The 10,639-nt window shown below is 40.3% G+C and overlaps 1 protein-coding gene across 1 annotated transcript; it reads right to left on the bottom strand.

The window, feature by feature from the left end:
• Positions 1-9,374: 9,374 nt before the first annotated feature.
• On the bottom strand, positions 9,375-10,370 carry LOC108116841. The gene is made up of 2 exons (XM_017228897.2): positions 10,190-10,370; positions 9,375-10,130 (listed from the first exon to the last, which is right to left on the bottom strand). The coding sequence occupies exons 1-2, from the start codon at positions 10,323-10,325 to the stop codon at positions 9,493-9,495; spliced, it is 774 nt and encodes a 257-aa protein (XP_017084386.2). The 5' UTR covers positions 10,326-10,370; the 3' UTR covers positions 9,375-9,492.
• Positions 10,371-10,639: the final 269 nt, after the last annotated feature.

The following is a 10,639-nucleotide window of genomic DNA, read 5'->3' as shown; positions in this document are numbered from 1 at the left end:
TTTTCCCAAAATCGAAAAACGAGTGATAGGGGTAGTTAGTGTTGGTCGTTAGCAGCTCAAAACAGTCATTATTTTGGCTGTGCGCCTTGTTTTGGCCGAACTAGAGCTGAAGAACTGAAAAGAATGTTGCGAATTTCTGTTAAAAATCGGTTTCCTGATTTTTCAGCCCTTGAAACAGGGCTCGCACCAAATAATCAGAACAATAATGATTAAAGCAAGTATAGGGGTTCAAAGTTTTGGTTGTTAGCTGCAAAAAACAGTCATTGCTTTAGCCATGCGGCTTGTTTTGACAAAGTTAGAGCTAAGAAACTGCAAGAAATCCGGGCTCTCTGCTGTCAACCGACGTATACGTGATTTTGGGCACAAAAAAATCAGTTATTTGGCCATAGCACAGCCAAAAATGGTCCAAATGAGGAATGTAATACCTCGTATGGCTCGTAACGTGCTTGCTTTGATTCCCAATTGGTTTTCATTCAAATCTGGGAAACTTCATTTTTGGCCCATTTTTGAAAATTTTGATGATGGTACCCCTTATCAAAAATGCGAAATTTGGGCCAAAATTGATTTTCCCAAAATCGAAAAACGAGTGATAGGGGTAGTTAGTATTGGTCGTTAGCAGCTCAAAACAGTCATTCTTTTGGCTGTGCGCCTTGTTTTGGCCGAGCTAGAGCTGAAGAACTGAACATAATGTTGCAAATTTCTGTTAAAAATCGGTTTCCTGATTTTTCAGCCCTTGAACAGGGCTCGCACCAAATAATAAGAACAATAATGGTTAAAGCAAGTATAGGGGTTCAAAGTTTTGGTTGTTAACTGCAAAAAACAGTCTTTGCTTTAGCCATGCGGCTTGTTTTGACAAAGTTAGAGCTAAGAAACTGCAAGAAATCCGGGCTCTCTGCTGTCAACCGACGTATACGTGATTTTGGGCACAAAAAAATCAGTTCTTTGGCCATAGCACAGCCAAAAATGGTCCAAATTAGGAATGTAATACCTCGTATGGCTCGTAACGTGCTTGCTTTGATTCCCAATTGGTTTTCATTCAAATCTGGGAAACTTCATTTTTGGCCCATTTTTGAAAATTTTGATGATGGTACCCCTTATCAAAAATGCGAAATTTGGGCCAAAATTGATTTTCCCAAAATCGAAAAACGAGTGATAGGGGTAGTTAGTGTTGGTCGTTAGCAGCTCAAAACAGACGTTCTTTTGGCCGTGCGCCTTGTTTTGGCCGAGCTAGAGCTGAAAAACTGAAAATAATGTTGCAAATTTCTGTTAAAAATCGGTTTCCTGATTTTTCAGCCCTTGAAACAGGGCTCGCACCAAATAATCAGAACAATAATGATTAAAGCAAGTATAGGGGTTCAAAGTTTTGGTTGTTAGCTGCAAAAAACAGTCTTTGCTTTAGCCATGCGGCTTGTTTTGACAAAGTTAGAGCTAAGAAACTGCAAGAAACCCGGCCTCTCTGCTGTCAAACGACGTATACGTGATTTTGGCCACAAAAAAATCAGTTCTTTGGCCATAGCACAGCCAAAAATGGTCCAAATGAGGAATGTAATACCTCGTATGGCTCCTAACGTGCTTGCCATGATTCCCAATTGGTTTTCATTCAAATCTGGGAAACTTCATTTTTGGCCCATTTTTGAACATTTTGACATTTTATCAAAAATGCGAAATTTGGGCCAAAATTAATTTTCCGAAAATCGAAAAACGAGTGATAGGGGTAGTTAGTGTTGGTCGTTAGCAGCTCAAAACAGCCATTCTTTTTGCTGTGCGCCTTGTTTTGGCCGAGCTAGAGCTGAAGAACTGAAAATAATGTGGCAAATTTCTGTTAAAAATCGGTTTCCTGATTTTTCAGCCCTTGAAACAGGGCTCGCACCAAATAATCAGAACAATAATGATTAAAGCAAGTATAGGGGTTCAAAGTTTTGGTTGTTAGCTGCAAAAAACAGTCTTTGCTTTAGCCATGCGGCTTGTTTTGACTAAGTTAGAGCTAAGAAACTGCAAGAAACCCGGCCTCTCTGCTGTCAAACGACGTATACGTGATTTTGGCCACAAAAAAATCAGTTCTTTGGCCATAGCACAGCCAAAAATGGTCCAAATGAGGAATGTAATACCTCGTATGGCTCCTAACGTTCTTGCTATGATTCCCAATTGGTTTTCATTCAAATCTGGGAAACTTCATTTTTGGCCCATTTTTGAACATTTTGATGATGGTACCCCTTATCAAAAATGCGAAATTTGGGCCAAAATTTATTTTCCGAAAATCGAAAAACGAGTGATAGGGGTAGTTAGTGTTGGTCGTTAGCAGCTCAAAACAGCCATTCTTTTTGCTGTGCGCCTTGTTTTGGCCGAGCTAGAGCTGAAGAACTGAAAATAATGTTGCAAATTTCTGTTAAAAATCGGTTTCCTGATTTTTCAGCCCTTGAAACAGGGCTCGCACCAAATAATCAGAACAATAATGATTAAAGCAAGTATAGGGGTTCAAAGTTTTGGTTGTTAGCTGCAAAAAACAGTCTTTGCTTTAGCCATGCGGCTTGTTTTGACAAAGTTAGAGCTAAGAAACTGCAAGAAATCCGGGCTCTCTGCTGTCAACCGACGTATACGTGATTTTGGGCACAAAAAAATCAGTTCTTTGGCCATAGCACAGCCCAAAATGGTCCAAATAAGGAATGTAATACCTCGTATGGCTCGTAACGTGCTTGCTATGATTCCCAATTGGTTTTCATTCAAATCTGGGAATCTTCATTTTTGGCCCATTTTTGAAAATTTTGATGATGGTACCCCTTATCAAAAATGCGAAATTTGGGCCAAAATTGATTTTCCCAAAATCGAAAAACGAGTGATAGGGGTAGTTAGTGTTGGTCGTTAGCAGCTCAAAACAGCCATTCTTTTTGCTGTGCGCCCTGTTTTGGCCGAGCTAGAGCTGAAGAACTGAAAATAATGTTGCAAATTTCTGTTAAAAATCGGTTAACTGAGTTTTCAGCCCTTGAAACAGGGCTCGCACCACATAATCAGAACAATAATGATTAAAGCAAGTATAGGGGTTCAAAGTTTTGGTTGTTAGCTGCAAAAAACAGTCTTTGCTTTAGCCATGCGGCTTGTTTTGACTAAGTTAGAGCTAAGAAACTGCAAGAAATCCGGGCTCTCTGCTGTCAACCGACGTATACGTGATTTTGGGCACAAAAAAATCAGTTCTTTGGCCATAGCACAGCCCAAAATGGTCCAAATAAGGAATGTAATACCTCGTATGGCTCGTAACGTGCTTGCTATGATTCCCAATTGGTTTTCATTCAAATCTGGGAATCTTCATTTTTGGCCCATTTTTGAAAATTTTGATGATGGTACCCCTTATCAAAAATGCGAAATTTGGGCCAAAATTATAAAATATATAAAAGTATTTAGAAGGCTGACTCGAATAACAGTTTTATGTTTTAAAAATAACTTTTTTAAATGCTTTCAAACGTTTTTAATTTATGATACAAAAAAAAAGAACAACTTCGATTCAATGACGTACCCACACATAATGGCAAAGATAAATGATGATTTCGCAGTGTCAAAAGTTGCCCCACTTTATTCTTAGCTGACCATTGAAATGATGGATTATGGCACTCCTGAGTAGCAAACACACACATAACTGGCCAACAAATCGTGGCCAAAAATAACAGAGCACCGCAATTTACGTACTGGCAAACTAGGAAAACAAATGGAGGCGGAGGTCAGGAGTCAAACGTGAGCACTCGGAGCACACACAGATATACAGCCAACCAACCAAGCAGTCACGCTGAAAAAGCAACAGGAACTTCGGGGAAACTTGTAAGTTTTGTTTGCCCACTGGCTGCCATGGCTGTTTGTCTTCTTGGATGGGTTAAGCGGAGTGGGTTAAGGCTGAAAGTGGCACCACAATGGAGCACCTTTATCTCTATCTCCTCACCTGGCTGAGTTGCTTAATTGTGGCCAGGATTTCGGTGGGCCACGAATATCCCTGGACATTGGCTGTGGGTTCGTGGGCTTTGTCATCTGGTCTTTGCAGTCTGGCCGCTGACATTTTAGTTGCCGTTCATATGTTAATATGCGAGGCGAAAGGTTGAAAAGGTGGAACTAGGAACTGGGACTGGGACTGGGTTGTTTGCCTCTAATTAAAAGCCACATACACATATGGGTCTAAGTCTGAGAATAGGGCTCTCCGTTTAACACTGTCACGCATGGTTTCGTGCCGACTTTTGGCCAAAAGGTAAAGGCTAGGGCTAATCACTGAGATGGGTCGAAATGTACGCACGCCCGCCCAAGAGTCACAATTAGACTAATGAAAGCGGCATCAGACTGCGTAATTTTGGGGCTAATTTTCATTTGGGTTTGTTGCCTTTGTTTAGTTTGTTTTATGCCTGCATTTGGCTTTTCCCAATTAAAATAAATTATAATCCAATTTATCCAAAGGAAAAAAAGGGGGCTAACGAGTGGGTATCCTTACACAATTACGCGTAGATTTATAGCATTGCAACAAGTCGCGACGGTCTCAGTCTCTGGGGATCCAGTATTCATTTGCTTAAAATGTGAAACGTATAAGGAATAATGAGAAGCGTTCGGGTTTCCAGACTGTCTGGATTTTTCATTCTTCTTTTTTTTTGTCTGCTGGCTAAAACAATTTTCCCGTTCTTTTCTTATTGGAATCGACAGCGATGTCGAGAGCATTTTGATGGATTAAAAGTTAAATGGCCGCCCCAAGTGCCCGCGGGAGATTTCACATTTTCCAGTCACTGGCTTTTCAATTGCAGATCTAGAAAAAAAAACTGAAAAGTTTCGATGGAAATTAGTGGCTATCGACGGGCTCTTGCTTCATTGATTTCTGCCATATGGCCACTAATCTGAGTTCAATTTAGTTTCAAAGAATCAAAAGTTATGTAAAACAGCTGTGAAAATTAATTAAACTAAAAGTTTTCCAATATATAGTTTATAAAAAGGGGGTTTTAGGTTTCCCAAATACTAATGTAGCTTGAAATTCTCCCTCAGATAATATATAGTTTACGTTGCACAAGAGCGTCAAGTTAAATATTTATGAGTCACTTTTAAATGGCAACCTTAACCATGATATTGAATATGACTTTGTGATTTGCCTTTGACTCTTTGATATGTGACAGTTGTAATTAGTGTTAATGGCAATTAAAACTGATAAAAGTTTAGTCCAGCAGATGTTGGACAGCTATGTATGGCTCTGTATGTAATACTCTGGGTAGTTTTTAAAGCTCCAGTTCCGCTCAGGCTGCAAAGTTGGAGGAGCGTTGTCAGCTCGACGGCAAAATGTCTCTTGGCAGCAGACACTGACTCTAAAGTGGTAAAAACTTTTGCGGTGATAAGCGTCGTCCTTTTGGGCTAAAAGGGGGTTGTAAAAGTGTAAGAGGAGCTGTGGTATTTCTGAGGTCCTGATGCCGATGGCTTGTGGCAGCGCATAAAAGTATGCAACAGTTTTTAGTTTCCGCATTATGCCCAACTTGTTACTCAGAAGCCACAAGGAAGTCAAGCATGCCGCTCCTGGCTGCCGTATTCTGTGTTTTGACTCTCCGTATCAGTTCTCGACTGAATAGACACGTTATCTATACACAATATGGCTTAAAGTGAGCTTGAAGGGGGCACGTTTGAATGATACTCCCCCAGAACCTGAACCTCAACCCCTATGGAACTGAAAAACACAATGTCGTGCATTTCTTTTGTATTCTGCAGTTCCACTTTTTCTACTTTTCCCTCTTTCTCCCTTTCTCTGGCGAAGACGTGGCATTGTGTTCACACAATATCTGGAAAAACCATTTCCCATTTATTTTCCAAGTGCCTTAAACTTTTGGCCGCTTGAGCTTTGCCTGCAATTATCAACTTCCAAATTTGCACACTCTCATACACATACTCACATACTCATACTCGGCAAATTAATCAACCGAAATAAATCTAAATTAGAGCTCTTGACACCATCGCACAACGCACCGAATTCAATTGAAAATTGCATTTCAACAAGTTGAAATAAGTTGGTCCTGGCGGCCACAACAATGCAATATTTTATTGCCCAAGTGAAGTTTACCTGTTCAGAAAATACAACTGGGAATGTGTGTATTTTGTATTCTCTAACACATAAATTTGATTTGTTCGACAAGCCTACGAGTAGGGAAATGGGTAAGTACACTGGGAAAAACTTAAATATATTGTTAAATAATTTAAAGAAAGAAAAATAAAAGAAAAAGAAATAAATTGATATTTTTAAGGCGATTATTTGGATATTTTTAAACTAAAACCATATTTAATTTCCCTGTTGACCTTCTTTCTTTAATATTTTTACGACTTTCCAGTGCACAATATAAGCTACTGTTTGGAAACTCTGCAGCAAAGTTCAAGTTTTGCATTGCACTTTATATCATTGGACGACACGCAGATCGACATAAATAATTCATGCTTGATAAATTAAACAATATACTAAGCAGCCATTTGTTATGCATAAAGTATGCGCCATGTGCGCCAGACTGTGGCACACCCACACTCACACACCCACACACACAGTAATATAGAGACAAAATGGCGGAGGCTGTCGTTGCAACAAGCGACAATTGCAACGCCTGTAAGCCCCGAAAGACCGGAAACGGAAACGTGCATAGTGCATGCTATTTGCACAAATGTGTGCAGCAGTAAAGGGCGGGCACAAGGGGTGGTTGAGAGGGAATTGTCTGGCCTGCAACTACCACCATTATGCATTGTGTCGGCAAGGGAGTTGTTATTGTGAAGAGCATTTATTTATGGCCACTTGCAAGTAGGTAGTTGCGCCCCCAAAGATGAGAACCTCTTCAGATTGTTTCCTTGGTGAGGGGAACATGGAGTTAATAACAAGACTTATGGCAAAATGAATCAAATAATAAAAATATCATTAAAAATCTGTTTAAAACTTTTACTTTCACTGTTTTTTATGCACTCATTTGTATATTTCCCCTTTTTTTTCTATTCAAAACCTTGGTAAATGGTATAACAAGTTACGGAGCAAAATGTACAAACAATGACAGTAAAGCCCGCTAACGAGATTCCTAACTAACCTTGACAATTACTCATAATCACTGCTGGTTGCACTAACCTTTGCCCCAGGGGCAACTGCTGCCTGCCACAGTGCAAACACAACAGTAATTATGTAATGAATAAAAGCCACATTCACCGTTGCAGCCCGGCATGGGATGTGGTTGGGTTGTGAATGGGTATGGGTATGGGAATGATGACGGGTTGGTCCCTAAATGGCGCTTGTCGTGTGCGGCGCTCTTTTCAAATCAAATGTCTAGGCGGCAGACACTATAATTGAAATGGAAATTACGGCAGATGGCAAGTACCAACCAAATATATGACCATGATCCCACCAACTAACTGGCCTGACAAATGGGGGTTGGGTTAGTCTTAATCACAGAAAAGTATTCCAAAATTTTGGAAGTCAATTTAGTGTTAAAAAACAATATATAAAAAGTTTTGTATTAATTTGAGAACAACTTGAATAAGAAACTTGATAATCAACATAATATAATACATAGTATAGCTGTAAAAATAGCTAAATTTCACTAGATAAAAGCCAAGTTGCCTGCACTGCTTAGGCCGTTGCCTTCTGTAATTACGTATACGTCATGTGTTACATGGCGGCATAATTTAAGTTGAAATGTCTGCCAAAGCTGCTGCTGGATAATATTTTGGGCAAAAGGCGAAATGCAGAAGGCGAGAGGCGAAAGGGAACAAAGTAGCACTCGTGACGAGCAATTTACTAGCGCTTTGTTGTTCAGCGGGCGGAAGATTTTAATGATGCCACCAGAGGGACCAGAGCCGTTGGCATTTGGCATTTTGCATTTCCCTCAACCATTTGCTGATTTAAATTAATTACTGCTAAATATTTGCACTGGCTGCCGACGCCGATCGCAGACGCCGCTACAAATTGGCCAGGAAACTAAAGCGGAAAGTCGGCTAAAAGAGCTGGTAATCGATACACGTAACTCTGAGCTTGGTAACTCAACGTTCCGAGTTTTGAGCTCCAAGCTCCAAGCTCCAAGCTGGCATCATAATACCAGACGCCGCCCGGAGAACAAGGCAAACAAAATTAATTTAATTTGCACACACAGTGCTGGCTTTTGGGAGCGTGTCTGTGTGCGAGTGGCTGGGATTACGTTCCATGGAATTTAATGCAATTTAAAACGCATCAATTTTCTGTGATGCTGCAGCGGACATTGTCATGTGCTCGCAAAAAGGCGAAGAAAGGATTTTCCATTTTCCCCATACGCACATACACACACACACACGCACACATACTCGTACATGAGCTGCCGGCAAATGCCATTTAAGCTGCAATAATAAAGCTGAATCACAGGATGCATCTGCATCCGTTTCCTTTCGATGTCCGTGTCGCTTTCTCCACGTAGCTGTCGCATTAACTTCTGACGCTTGGCTTTCGAATATATATCCTTACGGATTTCTCGGCACTCGCTTAATTAATGATAAATATTGCCCATAGTCAAGCCACCACGGCCAGCCACTCCGGATCTCTCTATCTACAATTTGCCCTACGGACCTGTCATCGAGTGTTGTTCGGTGCCCCCGAGAAAAGCCGGATAACAACTCAATTGGGCTAACCCAATTCCAGGGATATTCGGTTGACCATGGTTCATTAGCCAGAGTGTTTTTGGTTCGCTTCTCTAAAGAGACTCTTTAGGTATAACCACTTTAAGTATGGACTTTAAAGCTGCTTATATTTCAGCCTGAGTTTGGCTGGCTTCATAACTGCCCCTGAAACTTATTGTTTCAGGTGGCCAGGGCGCTCTAGGACTTTGCGATGTTGCATGCAACAACTTTGACTTGGCCGGAGAGTTCATAAAATATTTCTGTGTTTCCTTGAAGTTGCTAGTTGGTACGGGTGAAAATGTCTTGACTGCAAGTTGTCTTGATTTCTTTTTCTGTGGGGTCTTAACAATAACAAAAATTACAAGGAAACTTTCACAAAACGGTGCTAAATTTGGATTAAAAGAGAAGGATTAGAATACATTTAAAATTATTTTAAAAATGTAAAATTTTAATGGAACTTATCAATACCCCTGCATATCTATACATTGAGGAAGAGGTTATAATGTACCATATATTATACAGGCCCATGTAGCGTTTGCTTTTTGAACTATCGATAATTTTGACTTTGACATTTCTAATGTCATTGTCAATGTATCAGATATTTAGTAGGTTTGCGGTTTACGAAATGGTTAAGTTTACGCTCAAAGAAAATTGGGAAATATTGATATTTTTATAGCGATTTTAAAACGCAAGTCTTTCGCGGTGCACCCCATATACGAGTATAATATAATACAACCATTTTACATCGAGATGATATTTGCAATAAATTATTATTTACACTCACAAAAAATTTATTGTAGGACTGCCAGCGCTAGCCCTTTCTCTTGGTCACCAAATAAAAACAAACAAAATTAAGAAAAATTAAAAACATACAACAGCTACCACTTAGGTCAGTGAGAATGTGAGCCACATCACGTAGAGGAGGATGGCACATCCGATTTGGAACCTCCTGAGAAATTCCACTTGCATCGCGATCCAAGGATGCCGCACAGGCAGTTGATCCATTATAGAGTAAAAATCCCTCTCACTATTCACCTGATGGTATGCCCGATGGCGATCACCTTTGGGATCGTTTACCCTGAACCACCTGGGAACTTTGGAATCGGTGAGATACAAGCCACTGGGACGAGGAACTGAATCAGGCTGTTCCGCCTCATTGCTAACATCCAAGTTGGCATTGGGTCCCTCGCCGTACAAGGGAAAGATATCTTCGTGCAGTATCAAGCGATGCTTGCAACGTGGGCATTCAGGAGAACTCGCTTCCTTTAGCTTAGGCCACAGGCATGTCCAGCAAAATAGATGGCCACAGATGGGGATGACCCCTTCGACCACATACTGATGACACTCATTGCACAGATAGGGTGCCATGTGATCTATTTTGGGGCGCATTTTTACCTCAGTAGGTATCGCAGTGAACACTTCGGCATCTCCGCCACCCGAATTGGATATATTTCGTTGTGCCAGGACATTTGCCTGCAGTTGCTGGGGTTCCATCTTATCTGGATTCCCTGCTGGCTTCACAGCTACTCTCGAAAATTATTTATTAAGCATTTATAACTAGAATACTCTTTTAATGACTCACCTTCTTTCGTATTCTCTACGGGTAGAGTTTCTTCAGCTGGACGATTACCTTGCAATAGCTCATTTCGGGCACCTTCTTGATTCAAATCGTATTGAAGAAGATTGATAGGAAGATTGTTTCCTTGAGCAACTTCCATTTCGCTTTAAATTTTTTGTTGACAAATACAAACGAATGCTCCAACAAGTACTAGCATATACTCGCATTCCGTTTTGAAAAATAAGTCTAAGCTATTGAATACAAATTTCTTAAAATTTCTACTTAGTAAAAATTTGTGTATTTATGTTACTGCCTTTGAGGAAATCCTTTTATCGCTCTAAGACTTTTGTGAGCTTAAACTTTAAAATTTTCATTGACATTTTCAGTGATTGACACTTGCTGGTATGGTGATTGATGGCTTATTTCCATCGTAGTTTCTGGCCGATTTCGTTGGTTTTAGTGACTTTAAGCTAG

This window comes from Drosophila eugracilis, unplaced genomic scaffold, assembly GCF_018153835.1.
Source record: "Drosophila eugracilis isolate 14026-0451.02 unplaced genomic scaffold, ASM1815383v1 contig_415, whole genome shotgun sequence".
Taxonomy (NCBI): Eukaryota; Metazoa; Arthropoda; class Insecta; order Diptera; family Drosophilidae; genus Drosophila; species Drosophila eugracilis.
Note: the sequence above shows the minus strand (reverse complement) of the source record. Positions and strands in the feature narration are given on the sequence as shown.

Coding starts and splice junctions, on each gene's coding strand:
- LOC108116841 (XM_017228897.2), bottom strand. CDS start 10,325: ATGGAAGTTGCTCAAGGAAACAATCTTCCTATCAATCTTCTTCAATAC. Junction 10,131..10,189: donor CGTAGAGAATACGAAAGAAG/GTGAGTCATTAA, acceptor TTTCGAGAGTAG/CTGTGAAGCCAGCAGGGAAT.